Source organism: Pelmatolapia mariae, linkage group LG1 (genome assembly GCF_036321145.2).
Source record: "Pelmatolapia mariae isolate MD_Pm_ZW linkage group LG1, Pm_UMD_F_2, whole genome shotgun sequence".
Taxonomy (NCBI): domain Eukaryota; kingdom Metazoa; phylum Chordata; class Actinopteri; order Cichliformes; family Cichlidae; genus Pelmatolapia; species Pelmatolapia mariae.
Window position 1 is genome coordinate 14728823 of NC_086227.1, and position 26757 is coordinate 14755579.

General features: G+C 40.1%; 2 protein-coding genes across 5 annotated transcripts; both read left to right on the forward strand.

Moving 5' to 3' along the window:
* Window positions 1–223: 223 nt before the first annotated feature.
* Window positions 224–21385, forward strand: LOC134627386 (immunoglobulin-like domain-containing receptor 2). Of its 4 annotated transcripts, XM_063473429.1 has the most exons (11): window positions 224–343; window positions 3536–3922; window positions 8182–8301; window positions 12217–12273; window positions 14134–14280; window positions 14395–14562; window positions 14789–14917; window positions 15282–15627; window positions 15705–16428; window positions 17405–17437; window positions 17772–21385. In XM_063473429.1, the coding sequence occupies exons 1-10, from the start codon at window positions 298–300 to the stop codon at window positions 17435–17437; spliced, it is 2157 nt and encodes a 718-aa protein (XP_063329499.1). In that variant the 5' UTR covers window positions 224–297; the 3' UTR covers window positions 17772–21385. The 4 variants fall into 4 exon arrangements, with proteins under 4 accessions (XP_063329499.1, XP_063329489.1, XP_063329514.1 ...); XM_063473419.1 differs by lacking the exon at window positions 17405–17437; XM_063473444.1 differs by lacking the exons at window positions 14789–14917; window positions 17405–17437.
* Window positions 21386–21897: 512 nt separating this feature from the next.
* On the forward strand, window positions 21898–25164 carry LOC134637495 (coiled-coil domain-containing protein 42 homolog). Its single transcript, XM_063487977.1, has 7 exons — window positions 21898–22046; window positions 22153–22258; window positions 23309–23401; window positions 23480–23671; window positions 24467–24688; window positions 24791–24949; window positions 25045–25164. The coding sequence occupies exons 1-7, from the start codon at window positions 22009–22011 to the stop codon at window positions 25162–25164; spliced, it is 930 nt and encodes a 309-aa protein (XP_063344047.1). The 5' UTR covers window positions 21898–22008.
* The last annotated feature ends 1593 nt before the right edge of the window (window positions 25165–26757 follow it).

Below are 26757 nucleotides of genomic sequence, written 5' to 3' on the forward strand. Positions count from 1 at the left end.
TAATGTAAAATTGTATTTATATAGTCTTATAGAATGCTCTCCATGACACCCTGAGTAAACTAAAATAAATACACTACCGAAAAATGTTGGTTTATCTGGGCTTTTATTTTTCGAAAGCAGTTGCCGGAAGTGGTCTTATTTTGATAAACTTGCCGGAGGTCCCGCTTTTGTGGAGACGCCGTCCCGTTAAGTGCCAGTTAACTGGAGCCTGGATACGGTTCAGGGGCGAGAAGGAGGCGAAGAGAAGGCAGCACTGGTCAGAAAACAGTTACGAAATTCAACTCCAGGATTTGGAATATGTTGTCCTCCCATAAGTGCTGGATTGTTACTGTTTTTCTGGCAGGTAAGAAAGAGGAGCATTAAAAAAATTCCAATGTGATTCCCGTGTGTGTACAGCGCTGCAACAGGTTGTTAAACTGAGATTGGAGTAACGGTAACGTAGTCTTTGTGGATAAGTAAGGTGTCCTGCCTACTTTGTGAGATAATGACTGGATGTAGTGGGGGAGAATTAAGCATTTAGATGCAAACATTTCCCCTCACGTTAATAGTCACATCAGTTAACCTTTAACTTGGGTTTTAATGCTTGTAAGTCCGCTGAGCTAGCCGAGCTGCAGTCGACTGTTTGTTGGCTTTAGTCATGTGTGAATGATCCGACCAGAAGCTTTAAAGGAGGCTGTGGATTAGGAGGTCTAACATCAGACACGTTTACTGGGTCTAAATTAGAGAGAGAGAAATCCCTACAATACTTAAAAAAACAAACAAGTAAAAATGTTTACAAATGACAAGTAAAACTAGAAAACTGCAGTTCATCATTTTTATTTATGTCCTGATCCATGCAAAGTGACTGTAATCAGGAGTGATATATATGTGAAATATTACATAAAACACCTACATTCTTTGTTACAGTTTATGTAACATGTTTATGAAATTTATAGTACTATATAGACACACTGGAGCTGCCAGCTATAAGTAAATGTTATGTGCTTTAAAGTTGTTTTTTAAAGTGCTATCTTTAATCAAACCGACATATATATTAATTAGGGGTACCAACATTATTGACTGGAGAACAGCTCTGAAAGACTAATGGCAAATCATTTAAGAAGCAGATTTCCAGATTTTTAAGTGCCACATGTTTTCATCCGATTCTTTTCACATGAAGGTAACACATTTGACCGATAGCAGGAAAAAACATTTGCTAGCCACTCCCATCTCCTCAGTACTAATATCCAAAACACAGAGCCCCTCCTCTGACTTTTATTTTCTCATCTGGAACAAGAGCGGCTCTGAAAACTTAATAAAGCCAGGATGACCCCACAGCCTGTGATCCCGGAAAGAGCTGACTTGTGGGTTTGTTTGTTTTTTGGGCTCCAGTTCTTAGAAATCAGAGTGAGGTTCCCACCTGAGGAATTTATGTTTCAGCAGACTTCAGTTTGAGTCAATTCATTGCTTCATTTATTTAAAAACCTAAGACTTTTACCTGAAAATATGAGCTGATGATACTAATAATAAAAATAAATTAGAGGACAACTTCAAATATTCAGCGTACAGGTATTTAAAACAAAGAAAATAATCATTTTAAATCCGATAAACCAGAATATCTTTCGCATAATTGAATTAATGGTAAATACATGTAAATAATGTGTCATTTGATTTTTTGTTGATTAGCTAACCAAGTGGTCCCCAAGCATTTTGCAGCATGCTGAACTTCTGAATCCAAAAAAGTCCATACCCCCCAAACCACCAGTTATATCAATCAATAACAAAGTCTAATTGTATTTAAATAAAAGTCAGTCTTTTCTTGTGTTAGACAAAGAAATTTACAAATATCCTGCTGCTTGCCCCACTATTTGACACTACTGAGCTTATCAATCAGCTGACTAATTGTTCCTTTTGTACTAAATAATGTAAAGTGATGAAAATAATGTAAATAAATTGTACTAAGCCATTGTTTAACATTAGTAATCTAAAAGTTCAAAACCACAGTAGATAAATCAAGTCAATATTTGGTGTGACCACCCTTTGCCTTTAAAACAGCATCAGTTCTTCTGGGTACACTTGCACACAGTTTTTGAAGGAACTTGGCTGGTAGGTTGTTCCAAACATTTTAGAGAACTAACCACAGATCTTCTGTGGATGCAGATACATGAAGAGACATCCTTCTGTCTCTTCATGTAATCCCAGACACACTCGATGAGGTTGAGATCAGGGCTCTGCGGGGGCCATACCATCATTTCCAGCACTTCTTGTTCTTCTTGATGCTGAAGCTAGTTCTTAATGACTTTGGCTGAATGTTTGAGGTCGTTGTCCTGCTGCAGAATACATTTGGGGCCAATGAACAAAAATGTATATTTCTGAAAGCATTCTTTGTTTACAGCATTTTTTCACACCTGCGTAAAACTTTGCACAGTACTAATAGATTATTCTGTTGTATTCTCTTCCAAACTGAGCGATCTTTACACACAACAGCTTTCACAAGGGTGGTATGCTTTAATTGAGCTTCAAAAGATATATCTGGGTATCTGGGAACTCTGGTATAATATGAACATTTGTGTTGTGTTTCTGTTGCAGTTGTTATTGCAACAGTTGCATTTTGGATAAATTCACTCAGCTCTCTCCCTCAGGAGCGGGCGTGCTTCATTCTCAGTAACAGAATGAAAATAAAAGGGTCTGGTCTTGATTAAGCCAAGTCCCCTCCCTCTTCACTCCTACCTCTGCCCTTCTTCGCTGCTCCAGTCCTCCCACAGCTTGGCTTGAGGCATATACACAAATGAGCACAGATGTTCCTGGGCGTGTGTGTGTGTGTTTTATTTCACGTGACTACCTCTCCTGTGTAGTGGACTGTCGATCCCAGGCCCACCTTCTTCATGTGACCCTGAGTAGCACAGTTTCAGATGCCCCACAGCAACATCAGGTCAGCTCAGAGTCAGATTTCACCGAGCAGAAGCAACTCAAACCAACACACACGCTGCTTCATTTCATTACAGCTAAAGGAGGAAAGAATTCTTGGGAATTCTTTTAAGTCTGCTGGTATATCTAGATGACGTCATTCACCATCCTCTGGTAGCATGTTTTTCAGATATTTTTAAACTCTGCAAACAGGAGCAGGTGTCTCTTCAGGCCTCGATTCAGTATCTGAATCATTGTGTTGCTGTCCGCAGTGGTATTCCTAAAATGGTGAGGAGGAAAAACTATCTTTTAACAGAAGAATCATCTAGCAGACCCAGACTCAGGGTTCCATTTGCCATGGCTGACAGAGTAAATTGGACAAAATGTAACAACATTGTAGTAACACACTGGGGGAGTGAAACGAGGTGAGTGGAGAAGAAGTGCTTAGTAGTCTCACGTGAATTCCCACATTACAGCCCAACTGTAAGCTTAACCACAAAGGAAAGGTTTCAGTCTAATCTTAAAAGCAGAGGGAGTGTCTTCCTTCTGAATTCAAACCAGGAGCTACTCTGCAGAGAGCTATCACTGCATTGTTTTTAAGAACATCTCTCACACTTTACTAAGCCTTCTTCATCATCTTCTCCCACAGGTGTCTTCCCTCCATCCAGCTCCGGCGTCCATGTGCTTGTGAGAGACGAGAAGAAGTATGCTGTGCTGTTCCAGTCAGTGGTTCTGCCGTGCCAGTACACCACCGTGTCCTACCAGACCGCCGTGGTGCAGTGGGTCTACAAGTCGTACTGTCGTGACCGCACCAGGGATTCATTTAGCTTTCCCGACAACTTGGGCGGAGGCCTCGGTGGGGGAGGGCTGACAAGCGGAACGGGAGGAATCAGCGGAGGATACGAGAAGGGGATGACAGCCAGCTACCTTGACTGCTCTGACAACAGTCGGACCGTCCGAACTGTTGCTTCCATCTCTGGTTCCTCGGTCACATTGTCAGAGTACTACAAGAACAGAGACATCTCCATCATCAACAGTAAGCATCTGTGGCACTACCTCTGGTTGTGTTTTATTTTCTAAGCTACATTGAGGTCACACAGCAGCACTTTTTTGTGGCATAACAGGCTGAATTTGAGCTCACCAGCCTTACAAAAGGAATTACAGCATGCTTGCTTGCAATTGGCAAGGGCTGCAAAGGTAAAATAATGTGGACATATGATGTCTGAACAATATTTTTGGCATCACAGATTTCCCTCAGTGCACTGATTCAGTCTTATGTTCTTCTTTCTTGTTTTGCCAAGCCTGGGGAGGTTCATGAAACCCACAGCTTGGGCACAGGCTCACCTTTCTTCCAGATTCCTTAATACTTAAGTATCCAAAAGGAACAAGTCAGATGCTGCAACATGTGGAGTCTGTTAACCTGTTGCTAAAATCGGCATACTTTTTAACACTTTCAGCTGTTCTGAGTGTGAATACTTTTTCAAAACCATCTTTTCAGAGATCAACAGAGACGTAAAATATGTATATAAATATCTGAACCCTGTGTATACAGGATTGTGTGTAGTTGTGTGTGCCTGTATGTGTGTGTTCTTGTTGAATACAGAGAGGTAGTCTTGTGTGCCAGCCTCAGATTTATGAAGCTTCTTGAAGAATTGGCCTTCTCTTCACCAGCCAGGGCTGCAGACAAAAGAAATGGTTTTCACGCTGTTCACTTATTCACTCTGACCTCTTACTCCTCCCTCTGATGTACCTCAATGTCCCGCTTTTAGTTTCACTCTCTTGATCACTGGACATCCCACCCTACCAACAGTCACTTCTCTCAGTGTAAGGCTCTTTGAGTTCCTATTTTCTCCTTCTCTTCTTGCCTCTTTCTGTCCCCACTCCACCTCCTATCACGAAACAGGTCAGTGTTGTAAATGGGCAAAAAAAAGTGAAAAATTTCAACCTTGTTGCCTTTGGAGACGCCCAGTCATCCATTCCCATGTAATCCTATTCAGGGTCCCAGAGAGGTTGGAGTCTGTGCCAGCATGCACTGGGTAGGGGGTGTTCTGTTAATTACATGGCGTACATGGTACGCACACAGTTTAAAGGAGATTATAACATACTCTGAAGACAGCAAGAATTAAAAGAAAACAAAAGGAGATGTAGTTTTAAATGAAAAAAGTAGTATTAAGTAGTAAAAGTAGATTGTATTCCAGACTGGTGGCAGCTAGTCTCCCCTCCCCTTCCTCAGTTAGCAGGAAAAGGAAGTGAATTATACAACCTATTTCCTGTCTGTATTTATATGTCAACCTCCTCACAATAGAATCATTGGACCAACATTGTCTTTTATTTTGACTCCTGAGCCAAATGGAGCAAAGTCTGCAATCTAATCATATTTATGCACATGGCTCTCCCTTTTTACATCATATCACCATCATATTACATCTTACACCAAACCCACCCTCTTATTTGGTGTTCTAGCTAAGCTCCGTGATTTTCCTCAACTGTGACAATGACATAATACTTTTATCACTACATTTCTATATGTAACATACAATCACTGGTCTTTTTATTAGGTACACCTCGCTGTGCTGGGTTGGACCCACTTTGCCTTAATTCTTTGTGGCATAGATTCAGCAGGTTTCTAGAAACATCTCCCATTCCACTGAATTGAGATCTGGTGACTGTGGAGGCCATTGTCATGTTTAAGAAACCACTTATTATATATTTGAGCTTGTTGACATGGTACATCATCCTGCGGGAAACAGCCATCAGAAGATGGGTACATTGTAGTCATAAATGGTCAGCAGCAATACTCATGTTGGCTGTGGGGTTTAAATAATGCTTGGGTGGTACTAAGGGGCCCAAAGTGTGCCAAGAAAACACCCCCATATCATTATACCATTACCACCAACTAGAGCTGGGCGATAGAACGATAACGATATGTATTGCGAAATAACTTTTTCTCGATAGAAAAATTAAACTATTGCGATAGGCCTCATCTCTCTTGTCCTCTTAAAAAAAAAAAAAAAAAAAGAACAGCCAATCCAAATTAAGTAGCGCAGAGCCGAACCAATCACAGCCGCAGCGTCACGTAACGTGACTTGTTACGTACAGCACAAGTGCCAAGGCGCACATGTGTATTTGTTTTTGCAGCCGGGCTGCCCAGGTAATGAAGGAAATGAGTTTGCCGACTAGAGAAAAATCAACCGAGAGCGTGAGCGAAGGTTACCGAAGAAAAAACCGATGATGGTTCCAATGCCGGAGAGATTGTCGAACGGAAGAGCCATAGAAATTCCGTAGTGTGAAGGTATTTCGGTTATTTCAAGTCTGACAAAAAACAGAGTAGCGCGCACTGTAAATTGTGCTGAAAGCAAGTCTGGAAATACAATAAACCGGTGCATGCTCAATCTCTGACTGAAAGCACTAATTTGTCATTCAGCTTTTGTCAGACTAAAGTCACTGTTAAAACTGTTTGAAAAGCTAAGCTATACAACAAGGAGAGATTGACAATTTCCTTTTAGTTCTCAGTTTATTATTTGATATTGACAAAAGTTAGTCAATTTTGTCTGTTCTTCTGTAAAACGAACTAAGATTTATTTTTAGAATTAAAATTTTGTTTCTAAGTGGAATTGACAATTTAGTAGTTTGTTTTGTTTGTTCTATTTTGAAACTTAAACGCTTTAGCGGCTGCCTTTTGTGTAGTTTGCAATATTTGCCTTTATTTATCTGATACTGAAGTCTCATGTTCCTCAAGTACATCTACCCTGTTGAACTTATTATGGGAAATAAATATTTAAATCAAAACAAGCTGCAGATTATTTCACATTTTACTTGTGAGCAATGGCACATTTAAATCTTACAAATATAGTTATTTGGCTTATATCGTGATATATATCGTTATCGCCTGAAATGAAAAAAACATATCGTGATATGAAAAAATCTTATATCGCCACAGCTCTACCACCAACCTGTACTGTAATATATCTATATATACAGTATTATAGATATCTATATATCTATATTATGGCTAATATATATTTGTAATATATCTATAGTATGGCTAAAGCTTCTGGATGGATGCAAACTGCATTTCGTTGCCTTGTACCTGTGACATGTGCAATGACAATAAAGTTGAATTCTATTCTATTCTATTCTATTCTATTCTATCCTAATCTATTCTACTGTTGATGCAATGCAGGATACAGCCATGCAGCAGTGTTGTTTATGCCAAATTGTGATTGCTACCATCTGAATGTGGTAGAGAAATTGGAAAAACATTGCTTATTATCAATCTTACTGTTCAGTTTTGGTGAGCCCATGCAGATTATAACCTTAGTTTTCTGTCAGGAGTGGCACCTGGTGTGGTCTTCTGCTGCTGTGGCCCATCTGCATCAAGGTTCAAAGTGTTCTCTGACATCACCAAAGCATTTCTGCCCAGAGAGCAGCTGGATGTAGCGTTTTCAGTGGGAGAAACGTTTCATCACTTTTCCAATTCCAATTGACGAGACGTTTCCTCCACTGAAAATGCTACGTCCAAATGAACAGAATCAACTTTTTGGGATTTCCTTACCTGGATGATTGAGCATGCATCAAGACATTAAATCACCTTTCTTTCCCACTGAGATGTCTTCATACCTAAATGCACTGAGCTGCTGCCGTGTTATTGGCTGATTTCTTAGTTTTGTTAAGAAGAAGTTTAACAGTCCTACAAAATAAAGTGGCTAGTGAGTGCAGACGTAGGAAACGATTAGCTTGGACCTTTAACTCTAAATCCTAACTGTATTTTGCTCTTTTAATGTGTCAGGGATTTTCAAATATGCTAAATGACATTTTTCTGAATCCTTTCACAGTCATGGAAACATAAAAACAAATAACTTCATACATTATCCTGAGCTCACAGACAATATACTGAAAAACCTAACTAGCCTACACATATCCCTGAACTACTTTGCTACGCAGACTGTGAGACCGGCCTTATTGCCCAACATTAGTGGCCACTTCACTAAGGGACCATTAAGTGGCTGAATGGAAATAAACCTGCTCCAGGCTCTGAGATCTTATTGAAAGCTTTTCCACAATGTCAGTTAGCCTAATTAATGCTTGTGGTATTCAGTGAGATGTTTGGCAGTGTAATGTGTGTAGTACTTTGTAGAAATGCAAACAAACAGGGAAGATTTATTCAGGGTAATAATTCCAAGAATGCATCATTCACATGATTTTGAAAGACATGCTTTTCATTATTATTATTTTTGATTCCAGAGTGCCAAAAATTGTAAGACACTTGTTTTTCTTTTAACTCCCCCAATTCAGAGGCTGACCTGAGGATAGGAGAGGTCCAGTGGGGAGACAGTGGAGTATACATCTGCAAAGTGGTCATATCTGATGATCTGGAGGGACAGAACGAAGCGTCTGTGGAGCTTTTGGTTCTTGGTGAGTTGCTTGTAATTTACATGGCATTTTTTAAATGAAGGATAAGAACTTACAGTCAAAACTAAGAAGTGTCATAATTATTGATGTGACCTGCAAATATATGTAGCTTGTAAATCAACTGAAACACTGTGTTAAAAGTCATTGATTTCACAGAAATTTGTACAATGTTAGACTTGAAAACTAAGTCCTTCAGCGTCACTGTGTGTGTGAGTGTGCATGTGTGTATTTGGAATGTATCTGTAGGGTGTTGTGTTACAGTAACAGTGTACTTGTCTTTGTTCACTTACATGTTACCAGAGAAACTGTTGAGAGGCTATGTAGCTCTTGGTGCCTTAAAACACTCTCAGGCTGAACTTTTGTTAGGCTGGCACTCAAAGACTTATGTGTATGCACAAAAGAACGCAGTCTCACACACTCACACATACACAGAGGTAATCAACAGTAAGCCTTTACAGTTTCCTCTTGACAGAGTGGGTTCCACTCCATAGTTGTGTTACAGGTTCCATAACTGTGAGTTTTCACCCTGATGTGATAGACCCTAAATCCACTATGGTGCTAAAATGCTATATTTTCTGGTTTTAGTGTAGCTAATATGGCATGTGAAACGCTTCTTGTGTTTCCATAACAACAGTTGAGGCCACAGTGAATGGCTGAGGGGATCTTTTGTCTTTTGAGCAAATGGGTTCACAGCAAAGAAGACAGGGAAGATTTAATGATGTGGAGGAGGGTCGGCAGAGCACAGTGATAGACAATAGATGAGGGTGATGCTAATGTGGGCCTTTGAGAGCTCAATCCTGCAGCCGAACAGTCTGGTTTTAAATTTACAGTCAGAAATGATATGCTTCTGATACAAAATTTTCATTAAAAAACAAAATGCACATAGAGAAAATAATTCAACAATTTTCTGCTGCTTTTCTGGGTCAGCTAGACTTCGCTCGTTTGGTCAAGCTCTGCCAGTCCAAGTTTCTCATGTGGTCTCTTTTGGGACTTTGATATTGGTTTCAGTTTTCCGTTCCTGATGTTATCATTGGGCAAGGACATGTTAGCTAACATTAGCTAACATCTGATTAATCAAATATTGTGTTGATATTTGTAGTTTTCCCCCTTCAGATAAATTTTGACCAGACAGGTTTCATTAGATAATACAGGCTTTTCTGACTAGTGTTGGCTTACCTGCTAACACAGATAAATTCTGTGATACCCGCAGCCGGCTTGCTCACTAACGTTGTTGCTGGCAATCCACTATCTAAAGCCATGCCAGTACTACTTTTGTCATTGTTTCTAAAGAATTTGTGTTGTACTGTGAATCAACCACTTCACTGATAAGTGAACTCTATTTTTAAAACTGCTGTCAGCTTAAGAGCAGCAGAGAAGGAACGAGGTGAGACACTGGCTATAAAGTATAAGTGTCACATGGTTGGATTTTTGCACAAAGTCCGGCCTCCATCCTTAAAAAAGAAATCAGTCCATAGACTATAAAAGGCAACTGAGAGGGTTGGGAAAGGTCTTGTTTCAAGATATACATAGATATACAGTCTATTTGGATATTTACAAAAATAGCATCTAAGAAATTCGCAGTGCACATTTACGATGGAGTATTAGGTCACATTAGAAAAAAAAAAAAAGGAAAATCTACTTTGAGAAAAAAGTCAAGATGTGAAGATTACAGTTGTTGTTTCAAAACAAACTGCTGCGGTTGCTATACCCTCTTAGTTAGTAATCGTACTTCAGAATTGGTTTTAGTAAAAGGAAGGAAAGAATTTCTCTTTTACCTCATAAACACAGTGTGATGATCAGTATAAAGACATTGAAAAGATGATCAGTAATATATTTATTTTTCTTAATCTGGTCCTAATACTTATTCATACATGTTTAATGGCCTAAAACTCAAAGATTTTATATATTTTACTGTATCTAGTTTATACATATTAATGGAAAATTCTAGATACATGGTTAGTGTGATAGACTGATCTCTTGAAGCTGTTTAGACAAGTTTGATTTAACCCTGACCATAAGCCAACAGGAAGGAAGGGCTCAATATTGTCTGGTTTTAGTGTGTGAAAACAGCCCCAACATAAAGTCTCACTTTCCCCATACTTTTAATCTCTGAAGGAGATGTATATATGGCTTTGTTAAACGGCACCCATCAGGATCGCATGTAGGGTCAAGTATGCAATCCCTGCATATTTGAAAGAAAACCTTGGTTTATCACCAGCCTTCGGGCAAATTCAGGATTTAGTACTGGACAAGTGCTATCCTTCAACAGCGTGAGAAACACAGAAGACACAGCAGCAGATAAAAACAAAATTGCAGTGGTCTGAAGTAGAGCAATATAAATTTCGACATAGTTTTTTAAATGCAATAACCTTAATAGTTTTTTTCTGTTTTCAAATCCAGCAAAGAACATGTATAGCCTCCTAGAAAGATATTAAATAAGGTATGTGCACTGTCAGCTAGAATCAGGCCAAGGTAGTCCAGCTTGCACCCTTTCCAGACTCTTTTTTATACTTACCACTCCTTTCCTCTCTTTGCCAGAATGACACACTCAGCAGCAAAATACCAGTGTTTGTTCGTATCACACACTCATATGCTGGCTTTTTCACTTGCGCACCCAAACCAAACACATTCACACACATTTCTGCACCAGCTCGTGACACAGTTCCTCTCATGTAACATGTTTTATTCAGACATTTGTTTGACTTCTTCTTTAAAGATGTGTTAAGGAACATTTGAGAAATTTAAAAAACAACTAGTAAACTAGTATTTGTTTTTTATCTTGATATGACTTTAATCTGTCTAACCCTAAACTAAAAGTATTATCTAAAATCTGTTTAGTACAATTCAATTTTATTTGTATAGCACCAAATCACAACAGTAGACATGACAAGGTGCTTTACATTGTAAGATCCCTACAATAAATTGAAGAGAAACCCAACTCAAATGACCCCTTATGAGCAAGTACTTGGCGACTCCTGAATAGTTGGAGTAGTTTGGCATTTCAGGACATACTTCAATATTTCAGGTGCATCTTTCAGCACTATGAATGAAGATATTTATAGTTCTTGAAGCTAAAAGCTACGTGATACACTTGAACTTTCTCAGGAAAATTTGTCGTCTTCTATAAAAACAAAGTCTCATTGACTTGGCAGCTATATTGATGAGACTCGTTCAAACTCCAGTCTGTTTTCGTTTTTTTTCAGCTGTCAGACAGTCAATCTTCTAATCAGTTGATTTGAAATGTTTCTAGAGCAGGGACCATAAACTGTACGCCGAGGGCCACATACAGCCCACTTTGATCTTAAGTGTGTCAGATCAGTAAAACTTCCATTTCTGTCAGTGTAAAGATGTTTAACTACACATTTAATCCCTGAGATATAAGAAAAAGACATGTAATTTTAATAGTAGATCTCAGCTTTTCAACATAACAATAAATGCTGGTTATGTGTAACAAAGTTTAAGCTCTGGTAGCTCTTTTCTGTCATTTAATTGTTTATCTTTGCTACTTTGGTGTGATATGAAAAGCCATGGGGAAGGTTTTTATCACTAATAGAAGCTGTAAAACATTAAAAATACAGTTTAAAGTAAAAGATTTGTATCTTCCTTCCTATTTTCGAAAGTTGTCTCGTGGACTGGATTGTTGTCTTTGCCAGACCAATTCAGACCCCTAGGCCTTATGTTTGACACCCCTGTTCCAGTGAAAAACCACAATGTCCTCTCATGCATGCTGTTTATCTGTCTTTTTTCATTCCTTCTTCGTATTTTGCTCTGTCTTTCTCTTAAATCACTTTTAATGCATGCATGCCGCTACTGCAATAACGTTCTTCGAATCAGTCATTTCAGTTTATATCAACTCCATTGCTTCTCCTCTCTCTTTTCCAATCTCCTCCCCTCTCGTCCACTGTGCTCTCTCTCCAGGTTTCTCAGGTGTTCCTGAAGACCTCCTGCCAGACTTTGATTTGAAGATAATGCCAGGTAGGGGCTTAATGCATTTCCCCCCTTTACCTGCTTTCTTTCATTCATACTAACACTACTTACTGCTCAGACTATGAATATAGGAAGTATGTAGATGGGTTTAAGAATAAAAAAAGATCACTTTTTACACCATGTTCAGTGGTTCTTGTGCTAATACTGCCTGTAACATTGTCTAACCTGTTCTTCACCCACAACATCTAATAATACAGCAAGTGCTGGTGATTCACCTTCTTTTAACTCAGAGACTCATCCACACCCATCAAGTAATGAGCTGGTCGTTGCTCCCACTAAGATGAGCTGCTCTGGAAAACAGCTATTATGGTCATTAAAGTTATTTGTGGTTGTGGCCAGCAAGTATTCCCACACCATTTGGATAATATCCAGTCAAAAACACAGTAATCTGAAGGAGAGGAGGGCTTTATGATGCATCGGATTCTTTTGTATAAATGTATAAATGTGCAGATTGTATGGAAGCAATTCCCAGCATGACTTGCTGTCCACGATGACTCCCACAGTGTGCGTGTGTGTATCTGTGCGTGTGTTAAGGAGTCATTACGGTTCCAAACGATATCACATAACAAGCAATTTGGTCGTAACAGCCAAGCGTTCAGTAAACTGTCCTTTTCCTTCCTGTAGCAAAAACAGGTTTCCTGCACATGAGTGTGTGTTTTCTTTTGGTGTCCTTTAGTTTGTTTGTATGAGAGAAAACATCTTTAGTTTTATATTGTTAAAGACTTCCTTATCTGCGCTCGCCTTCCCTTTCCTTTGCCTTCCCCCCAGACAGATACATGTAGGTTATCTCTTGTACTCACTTTATCCTTCTCTCCAAAGCTGTGGTATTTAATAACAGTTTGTACAATCATTCATTTTTCCTGTAACTCATATTCCAACTAAGATGTCATTTGTTCCCTTTTTCCTATCCAAAAAACCCCCGACAAGGTTAATAAGTGCAAGAAAATCTACGAAATCTACAAGGGGACATAAACTTGCAGCTTTCCAGCCTTTTGTTCCTTTGTGATGTCCCAGCGTGCTCCAGTTCACTTTTCCTATTTCCTGCTTTGACAGGAAATACATCACATTAAAAAAATGGTAGAATTAAATCAGGCTCCAAACAAAGTCATACATGTCAGTGTTTTACCTTATAGAGAAATGCTGCTTTTGTGATTAAAATAAATCTGTTAGCATGACTCCTTGGGCTGCAGTTGTGATAAATAAAAGTGTTAAATAGAATAAAAGTTCTGAATCTTCTGGTAGCTCACTGGTCAGACTGTCCTGTAATTATAAAACAGAGTTCTGTTAATTCACAACAAATGTTTTTGTCTTACTGAACAAACCTCCCCTGGCATTTCTAGATACAAAGTAAGTAGATATTAAAAAAAAAACAGAACCCTTTCTGTCATTTAATTGTTTTTCTGTTACTTAGTTACTTTGGTGACGTATGAATGTAGCCAAAGCTGAGCTAAGAAAACAGTTGGACTGTTTGGGCTGGATTGGAGCCTGTGCTGAGCCAATTTTAGTCCCTACCTTTAGGTTTGACACCCCTGCTTTAGAGATTATATAAACACGGATGAAGAATAAAAGTTGCTGCTGATAATAACATTTTTAGCCTTCAGTTTCTCTCAGCATTACATTTTACGGCCATTGTGTTTATGAGCAGGTTGCTTGAACTGTTTTACGCCACTTTTTCATTTTTTTAAGGTTTTTTTTGTTGTTTAGTTTTTACTCATTATTTTTCACGTGGCATTCTCAGAATACAGTATGGCTCCAGAATGATCAAATGAACCTGATCCTGTATCAGTGTGCTGAGTAGGACATACGTATTTATTTATGTGCAGGATTTTGTGCTGTGTGTAATTGCAGAGTGGGTGTTTGTGGTGGCAGTGGCACTTGGCAGTGTGTTATTCCTGCTCTTGATTGGAGTTTGTTGGTGTCAGTGTTGCCCTCACTCCTGCTGCTGCTACGTCAGCTGCTGGTGCTGCCCCGACACGTGCTGCTGCCCCAGACACTGTGAGTATGAACATACACTCAGAGATGCACAAGTTTGTGCTTGGAGAACTGACGCATGTCTGAATGAGATTATATTTTGCTTTTTTTTTCTTCTTCTTCTTTTTTTTCTTTAAGTGTATGAGGCAGGAAAAGGTATAAAGACAACCACCTCCTCACCTCAGACACCTCCCTACCCACCGTATTTCGTCTCTGGTGTCCCAACCATGGTCCCAATTGCTCCTCCCTCTCTGGTGGACAAGATATCTTCAGTCCCCGGCTCAGATGGGACCCTACTCACAGCAGGTGGGGACTTACTCCTGATTATCTGATTGCCGTGTGTTAACTATATTTTTTGTCATTTGAGCTAGAAAAAAAGGTAAAAAAAATGTAGTCAGCCCGAATTTCCCTGTGATAAACTATTTGTGATTTATTCAGTTTATGGTAAAGTAGAAAAACACCAGTATGGTCCTCAAACTAATAAAACACACATCCAAGTTCCCTTTCTGATGACTCGAGTGTGTATCTGCAGTGCCCATGCACACTGTAGGGGTTCCCTACCGCGTGCCTTCACCTCAGGATCAGGATTCTCTCAGGGTGCTACAGTATGTAGAGAAACAGCTGGCTCACTTCAACCCTGCCAGGTCCACCAGCCACCAGTGTAAGCCTCATAAACCTACTCTGTGGCTTTACTGTACTACTAAAGTGTTCTGATGCTATCTGCAGCTTTGGTAGTGTCTTGTATTTGTTTTCTCTTCTCTTGGCATGACTCTCTGCACTCAGCAAATCTGCCTTCTGGATTTCCTGTAGTTTGGATGTGATCTAGTTGCAGTTTTGCATGCCTACTTCCCTGAAAGTGTATTTTTTTTAATGACTCTCACTTCACACTTAAGGCAACTTCTTTAAAACTTTAAAACTAAAATGTTCTTCATCTGCAGGGTCTTGTTCTGGGAGAAGGGCTCTTTTAATTCATATTTGGCAGGTGTTACTTATTTGATTAATTGTATTTATTTTGTCCTATCTAGCCTGTGCCCTGTCTGAACTGAGCTCCCTCCATGAGGGAGAAAGTGGCTTCCGCCAAACATATCGCAACATCCAGAAGAACGCTCTGCCAGCCATCCCCGATCATGACACTCAGCCTGAACCTCAGCGCTACCGTGAAAACCGCAGTCCAGAGCCACAGAGTTACCGCGATAATCCTCCATCTCCCCACCATTATCATGATGACCCTGACCCAGAGCCTCGCCACGTACGGGACGAGCCTCTTCCTCCTCGGCGATACAGCGATGACCCTCCATCCTCGTCTCAGTCACGCAGGCCCGGACGGAATCAGCGGCAACAAAACTACAACAATGAGGAAAACCACAACAGGTGGAGGCCTGTCTGAATACACAGAATGCCTTATGCAGAGATACAGGCATACACTTAACTCATGTCGTATTTTACAGGTGGAACCCTCGCTCTGAACATCTTCACAGAAAAACATACCGAACTGCAGGGCGAACCGGCTCACTGGACGAGCTGGAGGAGTTTGCCACTTGTTACAAGCAGAGAGGAGGCAGAGGGGCAGAGAGGAGGGATGAAGAACAGCGAGAGTATGAGATGGAGCATCTGGAGTACAGCCGATACCCTTCTCACCGAGATGCCCCACCTCAGCATTATCACAGTAATGAAAATGAGGTTGAGGACATCAGCGACCGCGAAGAGCAACCCAGGCGGATCAAGAAAAACAGACATGACATCAGCCCACTACCTTCACCCAAAAAGAGGAGGGACACGTCAGACAGGGAGCGCGCCGTCCCACCTCCTCCCACAGCAGGTCCACCTTCAACTTCTTCTCAAGAGAAGGACTATGATGCTACCTTCCTCAACAGCCTGCTGGAGCGTAAAGCTAAGTTGCGAGGGGTTACCCAGGGGAGGACTGGGGCCCGGGGTGATGAAGATTCAGACACACCCTCGAAGAGCAGCCTGAAAAAGAGCAGCGGGGAATCCAGTCGGCACTGCAGTCGCTCACCTAGTAACAGGCCCGACGCAGATTTGCTGCCTCCTCACACGGAGACAGAGCGAGTAAGAACTGACAGGTCGTCACCAGGAAACACTCACTCCCCTCAGCCACCCGTTCATTCCTTAGCGAGTCACAGAGAGGATCCCAGAAACAAGTCCAGGAAAGTGGTGAGTAACATTGTGAATGCAAATTTAAGGATTTAAAGTATAGAGTATATATTCAGTATATTTTCTTGGTACTGGTGTGTAATTAATGAAGTTACAGACTAGAAAAATGATAACACTAGGCTAGCTTCAAATCACTAAACACCCAGTGCTGTATTTCCCCGTTGTTTGAGGGTGTTTCCAATAAAGTGCACTTGGCTAGGAGCCCACAAAACTGTTGAGGAACTCATGAGCTTAGAGATCCTGTACAATAGTTTGAGGGCAAAGTGTCACGTTAACAAGGGCAGTCGAACACAGCAGCCACTTCATTCTATAAATAAAGAAATAATTGATCATTCTGGTTTTACAGATTAGGTTAAAGTTCTTTTCAGTTTCATGAAAAAGTGGGCAGAGCTAAGCAGAGCTTCATTCTGTAGCTTTAGCTTTAGCTGCTTTTCTTTGGTTAGCATCTTTAACATTTTCAGCTTGGTCTCATTCGGTGTGTTGTTACAAATGTTTTCGTGGTGGTTGTCCCCACGGTTTACTTTGGGAAACTTTGTGTCTGCGCTCACAATGAAGAACTCGCTAATAGCCACAACCCCATGCTAGCAAAGTTTGGCTGCTCGTAGCATATGGCTGGGAGTATGCTACCAACTATTTGTTCACGCTGCTGTGCGCCTGTTGCATTTGCAGAAATTCTTGAAATGAGACACACTGTCTGACTCCGGTCCCTGGCTGGTCGATTTCTGCACCTCAAATAAAGCCAACAGTGTCTAAAATATGCAAAAATTGCTAATGTGGTCTTGCAACTTTTTAGGCCTCAAAGTTTTCGTGTGACCTGAACTTGAAGAAAGCTCTAGTTGAATTATACACAAAAGCTAATGTATTTTATAATTGAAAATGCCTCATATTAAAATGTCTTCTTCAGGGAACTGGCTGGGGAAGAGTTGAAAAAAGGTTTGTAGGCCTGTAGTAAGTGTTGTTGTTGTACCTTTGGCAGGTCAGGTTCAGATGCTACCAGAATGAAAACTAGGTAGAAGACTCTGTTCTATCTCCAACTCCACTATAACAATAATAACTGGTTGTCTCCTTACTCACAAACCTGGGTCAAAATGTTATATAGTGTCAAAGACTTCTTCTACAAAACACATTGATTAAGAAGAGTCAGTGTTTTGACCTCAAGTAAGGTCTTGAAACGAATCTTCAAGTGATCTCACAAAAGAGTTGAAGGCACTTTGTCCCAGGTTCCACTTCACCATAATAACCATGTTTGGCTAATGTCCACTCTCTCTTTACTGCCTCACACTGTTCAATAAGATATGCTGTGTTGTTGCTTTGATCATTTACACTTTTTTTGTCCTCATCAGAGCACTCTCCTCAGCCGAGACTCCCTTATCGTCTGATGGACTTCAGTCTTCAGTACAGACTGAAAGCGTCGTGCAGCCTTGATGCTCTACAGGAACTGCTTGTCAGCTGATAAAAGATGACAAACTTGGATTCATAAAGATAACGTCAAGGACAGCAGACTGTGGGAGAGCTGAATCAGTACTGATGAGTGAAGACAAGGACAGCAGAGGCACCCGAGATTGTTACTCAGCTGCTTGTGATGTCATGGTGAAGTCACTGGCTGTGTGTTATGTGGACTAAGACTGAGCTAATGCGTGCAGGGAGTATGACCTGGACCGTTCCTGCGAGCAGTGCACTGTTGGTCTCCCCTTGTTCCTGTCAGAAAAGGCTCTGAAGCAGAGAGATTTACGTTACACTTTCAGCACAATGCATGCATTCATTTCCATCTGATGAGTTACGTGAATGAAAAAGAACTGCTGTAGCATGACAACGGTATGACAGCACAGTTATTGTAAAGGACCGCTGTGTCACCTTCTGTGTCATTCTGCAGTATATTCAGGGACTAAGGCACCTTAGTCAGAAAGCTTCTGCAGCAGTAATCAGTATTACCAAATGTTTACGCTTATTTATTTTATGGGACAGTGGACATGAAACAACAGTGTTTATGTGTCAGAGCTCAACAGCTATTGTGGATCCATCATCTGAATACAACTAAAATGACCAAAGGAGGTAAAGCTTTTTCTACTTAAAATAAGGATAAAAATAGGAGAAATAAGACAGTGCTGACGATGTGACACGACACCAGCAATCTGAAACAACACAAACAATTAAAGACTGTCAATAAGTTGCCCCGTAGTAGATCGAATGCAAAAGTGATGCTGACTAACAAATTCTTTAAACGCTTTAGCTTCCCTCTCATCAGAGCTGAGATAAACACACTGTTCAGCACCAAATCACTTAGAGGCACAGTTAGTGATTAGATGGTGGACGTAGTGGAGGTTCTCAGAAGTCAGAGAAGAACAAAGCAGAGCTACACGAGAAGAATATCTAACATAAATTTCTTATTTGGGTAAAAACAACTCCAAATGAATGGTAACTTGTGGTAACTTCGACTGATATAGTCACTTATACAAATGAGGTTTATAATATAAGGTTTAATTCCATGTAGCAACATGTATCAGCTAGAAACGTCTGAATTGATTTAGTTTCGTATGTCTATTATTAAAAGTTTATAGCAACAGGATACCTCAGAATGGGCCTTTTGTAGATGGTTACAAATGTGAGCATTAAGCTGTCTGTATATAATCTGTAAATGACCTAATATGACAGAAATCTATGCATTTTTAAACATTTTAAAATACCTGTTAAGTCTGGATAAAAAACTGTATTAAAAAGACAATGATTTTTCATCACTGTGTGAACGAAACACCCTGAAAAAAAGTAGAAGCACCAGAAGAGGCCTAATAATCTGTTCCCAAACAGCAAAAGTAGATTTTGATGGTGAGAAATAAGAAATGGTTTTGAAAATCAGTCATAACTCATAAAGCTGCACTGACGCAGCACTAAAGTAATGAAGGTGTGGACTAACCTATACTGACCTCTGACCCAAATATGACCCACATTTGCTGCAGCATTAGCAGCGGTGATGCAGTTAACCCCAGAACACTAATGTGCAGTTTTGTAACATTATCACTAATGTCGGGTATATATTTACATGATTTAATATACATGCTAAAACATGATTCCCATCAAAATATTTTAATATACAACAGTACATGACAAACTGAAACTGTATGAAATTAGTGAAAAATGAGGGAATCGTTAATGCCCCCCCCCCGCAAAGAAAAACGACAACAACAACTTTTTTTCACTATATGAATCCCATTGGAAATTCCCCCCATATTAGTGTTAGAGATTTAATCATAGGTCAAGATTATTATGCAACAGTAACATTACTTTGTGGAGTTTACCCTCCTCTAATAAAAACATGTTACAATTTATAACTAAAAGTTACATTTTGTATTGTCTGTAAACATTTAAAGGTATTGAACTGCAATTTGCCTTTGAAAGATTTTTGTACTATACTTTTGTACGGAACTGTTTGTGCACGTGGTGTGTTTGTTTTTAAAATTTGTAAATGATCTTGTGTGTGTAAGCACTCAAGTGCGTACATAAGATGAAGTCTGTATTTCCATCACCATAATTCAGCCATTGCTTATCACTGTTGAGTGAGCACTTAAACCAACTCAGTGTTATCAGCAGCCACACACTAAGCGTGCTTTATGGAATGGTCATATCAAATATTTTGTTCTAATATTACACTGTCCAGTCATTCATCGCTCCCATGTTGGTGACACCTGTGTAATTATTTTTTTAATGGATGGTGAAAAATTCTCCCTTTGTTTTCTCTTGTGTTTGGTACAGACAACTCTGTGTGCGGGAGTTAGCAGGAGCAAGAGAGATGACTCTTTATTTTTCTGTTAAGGAGACAATGTGTGATTGCGTATGACTCATGTCTTTGTTCATTGTTTTAATCACAGACTGCCCGTCTTGACTACACAGCTGGCTCGACACTCACATATCGGGTCTTCCAGCTAAGCTGCAGATATCGTCCCCGTTTGTCGCCGACATACCACATTTGTTACAACAATTGCAGACAATAGATTGCTAAAGTGCCTACTTGCAGGGTGGCAAACATTAAGGCCAGCAGTGTTTGACTACGCAGCAAAATAAAGTCAGCAGAAATAAAACTCCAGGGTTTATTGAAAGTTCAGATGACTTGTTTTAAACTGCAGAGACATCAGTGGAATGAGGGTGTTTCTCTTTCATGCTGCTTAGTATTTCAGTTGTATCGGTATGCAGACTTTACTGCCTTTACTGTGTAATTGTAGTTTCTACTTACTTTTGTGGATAAATATTTTAAACATTAACCAGAACGTTGAGATTATAAAATGTTGTCCATCTAAAAACATGTCTGTGTAAACAAACCAATAATGGCCATTTATTTGTTTCCATACTAATCAACACATCATCAAAATCTATAATCCTGCATAAGAAATACTTTAATTGGAAGCTTTTTCTTTCTTTTTTTGGGTTTATTTTTGTTTGTGTGCCAATCCGACATCAGTTTGTTGCAATTTCTGTTATCTGGCCACACCTCCAAAGGGAGGGTTTAGCAGGTGAGGGGCAGCCAGTCAAAACAAAGGTGGCTTTTAAGGAGGGGCAGCCTTGGGAGATCCAAAACAGGTAGAATTATGCTTAGTTTGCACTATTACACTTGTGTCCGTTTGCATTAGTATTTGCCTACAGAGAGGGGCTTTCAACCACTGCAGATATGTTACATTTTGATGAAGATGAAGCACAAAAAGACCATCAAAGACCAAAAAAATAGAACATGAAGGGTACAAGCAGCGGCTGCTGTAGACACTTTTCACTTGTTGTATAACTTCATTTTTCACCATGGGTGGCTGATGGACCAACAACAGCACAAGCAAGATTAGCCCACTGACTGGTTGTACCACATATTTTTGATGCAGTTTGACTTTCTGCCCACGGACTGCCACTTCTGAACCATAATGTTCCCATAACACTGATTGCTGCATAAAGGTTCAGTACAAATAAATAAATAAGAACTGAACAGTAGAACTACTCTGGGCCAAAGAATGAAATGTTCCCCTTTATGTCTTAATTTTTTCTGATAAAGACTTAATACTTACTTAAAAGTGGCCGTGATGTAGCACGTTTACGTTACTGTTGCACTTTTACCCAAGTGAAAGATTTGGATACAATTTGTAATTCTTAAGATATTAATAGGAAGGGAATAATCCACTTTTTGAGCTATTATTCTGTGAGTTTATGTGAGCTCCTTCACTGCATGCTTGTGATGGGAGGGTTCAGTGACCACTCACAGCTTGTGAAATGTCAGGAATGCTGTTGAGCAACTCTCATCTGTAATGAAGCATGGCTGCAAAGGAATATGACATCAACATACGCCATGGATGGATCTTAAAGGTTTGGTGTGGATGGAAGTAATTAGCTACCAAGTGTTTCTGGTCATGACATTTTGGGCCCGGACCAACTTTAGCCGCTGCCGCGGAGTCCTGCGCCTTTAAGGGTTCCCAGTACTGTTACCATAGAAACGCTACAGAGGCGTGTGTCGTTAGAAAGTTTCGAATGTAGTCTTCTGCAGGAAGGAGAGTAAAACTTGGAGACCATACGGCTTACTCTGGCTGAAATTTGAAAAGAAAACATAAAGTCATGTTCTCGCAGCTAACGCCTGAGGAGTCGGCTTCACGGTGAGTTTGTGTGCTGCTTCTTGCCATCCGAGGGAGTGAAGCCCAGCCAACATCAATCTGAGCGGTCAGTGCTGCTAACTTTCTGCCGCTGCTTGTGTGTGAACAGGATGTGGACAGCAGCGGGACGCGACAGTAGCTATGTCCTCGTAGAGCTACAAGTATTACAGCGTGAGCAGGAAGAGCTCAAAGCTAAGTACGAGGAAAGCAAACAGGTGCGGAATTATTTCTCGAGACGCGAGGCAGTCACTTCTCGCGATAGCTGAACGATCAGTCTGAAGGGTAGCGTGAACTTTACCAACGCACTGTAACAATACTGAATGTTTAAGTATTTCTTATCTTAAAAACGAACAAATGTATTTAAGTTTAATCAAACGAATTAAGAGCACTTTATTGGGAGCATCTATTCATTCCTAAACAATTATCTAAACAGCCAGTTATCTGCCACTTAAAGGCAGTGGCAGGGCTGTCCCATCATTCAGTATTGTTAACAATAAACTCTAAATAATAAATAAAATCTATTTGCTGTAAAAGTGTATGACTATATTATATGATATATCAGGAACTTTTCATATAAGTGCCATAATCTTTAAAAGACTTAAGGGCTCATTCATTGCAGTACAACACTAATGAATTTAAACGTCTATGCAGCTTGCAGGTGGAGGTCACAGGCCATTGCTCTCTCTTTACTCCTGAGAGATTTTTCTGTACATTTAGTTTTTGCTAGTGTCCTTGTCACTAGTGGTTGCATGAGATGGTTCCTTCAGCCCATTGAGGTTTCACTGGTTGAGCAGCTCCTCCAGGATTACACATGTTGGAGGAGCTGTATGTGCGCCTCTCCAGTGCACCTGTTGTCATTTTCATTTGCGCTAAAGCAGGTGAAATTGATTCACATTGCTTTATGCTTCCTAACTGGACAGATGGAGATCGTTAAGTTTAACTGACTTTGTGTTTTACTGTAATGATCAAATGTTTCTCTTAATTGTTTTAAACAGTGCAACTTAATGTACAGCAACTAATTTTATAAGCACTTGATTTGTTTTGTATACAAATATCTTAATTTTGCTACCCATGCTCATAATTTCAGAGGGAAGAAGAAGAGTAGGAGCATAAGAATTCAGATTTGCAAGTAAAATATAAGTATCTCTAAACTGTACTTTCATTACAGCCCAGAACTGCGACATGCTTGTCTTCTTGTAGCAAAAGTCTCATACAAATTTTGGGATAATTAATTTTTTTTTACCCTATTATGTGGGTTTATGTAGGTGTTGGAGAGTTTGCAACAGCGTGAAGAGGAGTTGCACAAGAAGATAAAGGAAATACAGGACCTGCATTTAAGCTTTGACATGTATCACAAGGTACGACAGGAGATCACGTCACATGCTATAAATGTTATGGGAGGAACAAAAAAAGTAAGGTCCTCAATCTGCTTCTAGGATGAGGAAGCTAATCGAGTAATCGAGAAAGCAGAGCAGGAGAGAAAAAGGGTGCTTCAAAAAGAGGCAGAGATAGAGAGGCTAAAGGAGCAGTTTGCCAAACTGACTGAGGAGAAACAGGAGCTCGAGCATCAGGTGAAGAGACACTCTGTGTACAGAGATCTCATGGAGCAGCTGCTCAAAATAACTAAGGTACTGTAGCTTTTGAATACAATATTACAATAAATGTGACAAATATTAATCTCAATTCGGTACATCATCTGATGCTTTAATGCCTGTTTTTAACATATATGGTTAAAGTGAGATATTTGAATGTCTCATAAAAAATATCAGCTCAATTTGAATGTGATGGCATGAATACATGGCAAAACAGTTTGGGCAGAGTCACTTTTTCCAGTGTGTAGCATCCTGTCTTTTAACAACAATCAGTGAATGTCTGGGAAGTGAGGAGAGCATTTCCTCAAATTTTGGGAATTGAATGTCTCATTCTTGTCTGATGTAGGATTTTAGTTGCCCAGCCGGCCTCGGTCATTGAGCAGGCAGGCCGGTTAAGCACTCAGACTCTTCTACTACAAAGCCACGTTGTTGGAACAGATCACAGGCACCCAATGATGATTTTCAGCCATGTCCCTTGCACACAGAGATTTCTCTTTATTTGCTGAATCTTTTGTTGATATGTTCTGTAGACCATGATATAGTCAAGCCTTGAGGAACATTTTCCTGAAATTGCTGCAGCTTCCTTGTTTCCAAATAGATTAAGACAAAATAGACACAGACAAAATATGGATTTATGGGATTTGCAAATCACTGTATTCAGTTTGTATTTGCATTTTACAGAGCGTCCCATCTTTTTTGGGATTTGGGGTAACGATTGCTGATGATAGCCGTGGATTTGTTTCAGATCCCAGGCAAACTCTGGCATGTTTGAAATAGATGGTAATTTGCTTTTCGGGCTACATCCTTAATGAGAGTGTAATTGTGTTACAGTTTGAAGATGTGGCGGCGCTCACGGATCATTTAGAGAGTCTCCTCCACTTCAGATGCCAGCTCTCTGAGAGGGAGAGTAAGGCACAGGAGCAGGCTGACAAGCAGAGAAAAGCACTGCTGAAACTGGAGCAACAGCACAACCTGCTGTTGCTGCAGAGGAACAACCAGCTGTCTCAGCTCCAGACCGAGCTGGAGAAAACTTGCTCTGAAGGTCTAATATGGGTATGACACATAATCCTGGATCAAAATCCCAGCTTCAGTGCTAAGACGGCCTTAGATGTTGGCGTCTTCTGAATGAACTCTGGTTGTCCTGTGTTCATGCAGGAGAAGAAATGGAATAACATACAGGAAACAGCTGCCAGGAAAACACTGAAGCTGGGACAGATTAAGATGTCAATTTTAAATCTGTATGAAATGACTGGTGGCCAGGTAGGAGGAGAGGAAGGTGTGGATGTGAATGACACTGAGAAACAGCTGGAGCAGGTGTGTACCTTCACAGAGCAGAGACAGTGAGCAGCTGACAGTAAAACATTAAAATGAAGATTGTAACACACCCCTCCCTACTGTCTTTTTCTTAGGTCAAGCAGTTCTTCGAGGACCAGACGGACATAGTGCAACAATATCGGCCTCACTCACAAAGGCGTAACAACGATCAGGGAAAACAGAAAAGCAAAAAGCCCACAAATAAAGAAATGTGAACAGACTGTCTTATGAAATTATTTGTGCACTGGATCTGTTTACATATTGTTATTACTATTTTTATCTAAAGTTCATTTGTGTGTTTATGATTTGAATGAATTAACTGAAGATGAAATAAGTACTGTAATGTGTGTATATATAAGTGGAGTTGGACGCACGAATAGCAATGGGAAGGTTGTTCCACAAATTAGGAGCAACCAGGGCAAATGCACGGTCACCTCTGGTCTTAAGCCGAGATCTAAGCTGTACCAAGAGTAATTGGGCTGATGAGCTGAGGGCTCTCCCAGGGGTGTATGATCTAAGGCAGGGCTGGACTGGGACAAAAAATCAGCCCGGTCATTTTGACCAGGTATAGGAAAAACCATAAAGCCTTTGAATGAAAACAAACGCTGTTGTCACAGTGATATACACTGTCTTGTTGGCATATATGTATCAATCTAATAACTAGATTGATACATATAACTAGGGGTGCAACGATACTCGTATCGGTATTGAACCGTTCAATACAGTGCTTTCGGTTCGGCACGCATATGTATCTAAAAATACTAAATTTTTAATTTATTTTATCAACTTTTCTTCTGACGATGCTGTCTGTGTTGAGAGCTCAGTGGATCTGCGTTTGACTACTCCGCCTAGGCTGCACTGTCGAGCGCAGCGCAAGCTAGCGAGACAGAAGTTAAGCTCGTTGCAACATGGCAATTGCCTCAACGCTAGCCGAAATTGAACCTCCCCCACCCTCATTCAGATCTGGTGTTTGGAACTATTTTGGTTTTCATGTGAAGTATGACCCTGATGGTAAGCGCGTCATGGACAAAAGTAAAACAGTATGTCGGATGTGCCACACAATGCTCAATTGCATTGGTGGGAACTAGTGCGTCAGCGCAGTTTGCTCGTTAACATGTTGACGCCGTCCAGCCCCACACACGGGGTGATCCGCGGTAACTCGTTAACGGAGATTTGCGGCGTTATGGCGTTAATGTCATTTTAACGAGATTAACGCTGACAGCACTAGTGGGAACACAATGAATATGACTGCACATTTACGCCGACATCATCCTAGTGCAAAGACAAGTGGAAACAGACAAAAACAACAAGCACGCATGCTACAAACTTTACCCGAGTCATTTAGACAGCCGTTAGCACATGATTCTCGTTATGGGGACCTGATATGTTTAATATGCTGCTGAGAATATAGCCCAGAAGAAGTGTATAGTATAGCTTTTATTTTGGAAAGAGCCATTTCTCTGTAATAAACTCTCTTTTCCAAAGATGAGTAATTTCTCGATCAGATAGATTTATTTTTTTTAATTATTTTGCTGTTTCAGCAACATTACATTTAAAATCTGTACTTTTGAGTTAAAATATATATTTATAATTTTAATAAATGACAAATTAAAAAGGAATGAACATTTTTTTGTATCGAAAAAATATCGAACCATGACACCAAAGTATCGAACCGAACCGTGAATTTTGTGTATCATTGCACTCCTAATATACACCATCCTCCCTATGCTGGCATTCTAAACAGTACAGAAACCCAAAGACTGCTTGGTTGAGTTAACCTCCTGAACTATCTACAACACATGGTGGAA

Coding starts and splice junctions, on each gene's coding strand:
- LOC134637495 (XM_063487977.1), top strand. CDS start 22,009: ATGTTCTCGCAGCTAACGCCTGAGGAGTCGGCTTCACG. Junction 23,402..23,479: donor GCTTTGACATGTATCACAAG/GTACGACAGGAG, acceptor ATCTGCTTCTAG/GATGAGGAAGCTAATCGAGT. Junction 24,950..25,044: donor CTGAGAAACAGCTGGAGCAG/GTGTGTACCTTC, acceptor TCTTTTTCTTAG/GTCAAGCAGTTCTTCGAGGA.
- LOC134627386 (XM_063473419.1), top strand. CDS start 298: ATGTTGTCCTCCCATAAGTGCTGGATTGTTACTGTTTTTCTGGCAG. Junction 14,563..14,788: donor TGGGACCCTACTCACAGCAG/GTGGGGACTTAC, acceptor GTGTATCTGCAG/TGCCCATGCACACTGTAGGG. Junction 14,918..15,281: donor CAGGTCCACCAGCCACCAGT/GTAAGCCTCATA, acceptor TGTCCTATCTAG/CCTGTGCCCTGTCTGAACTG.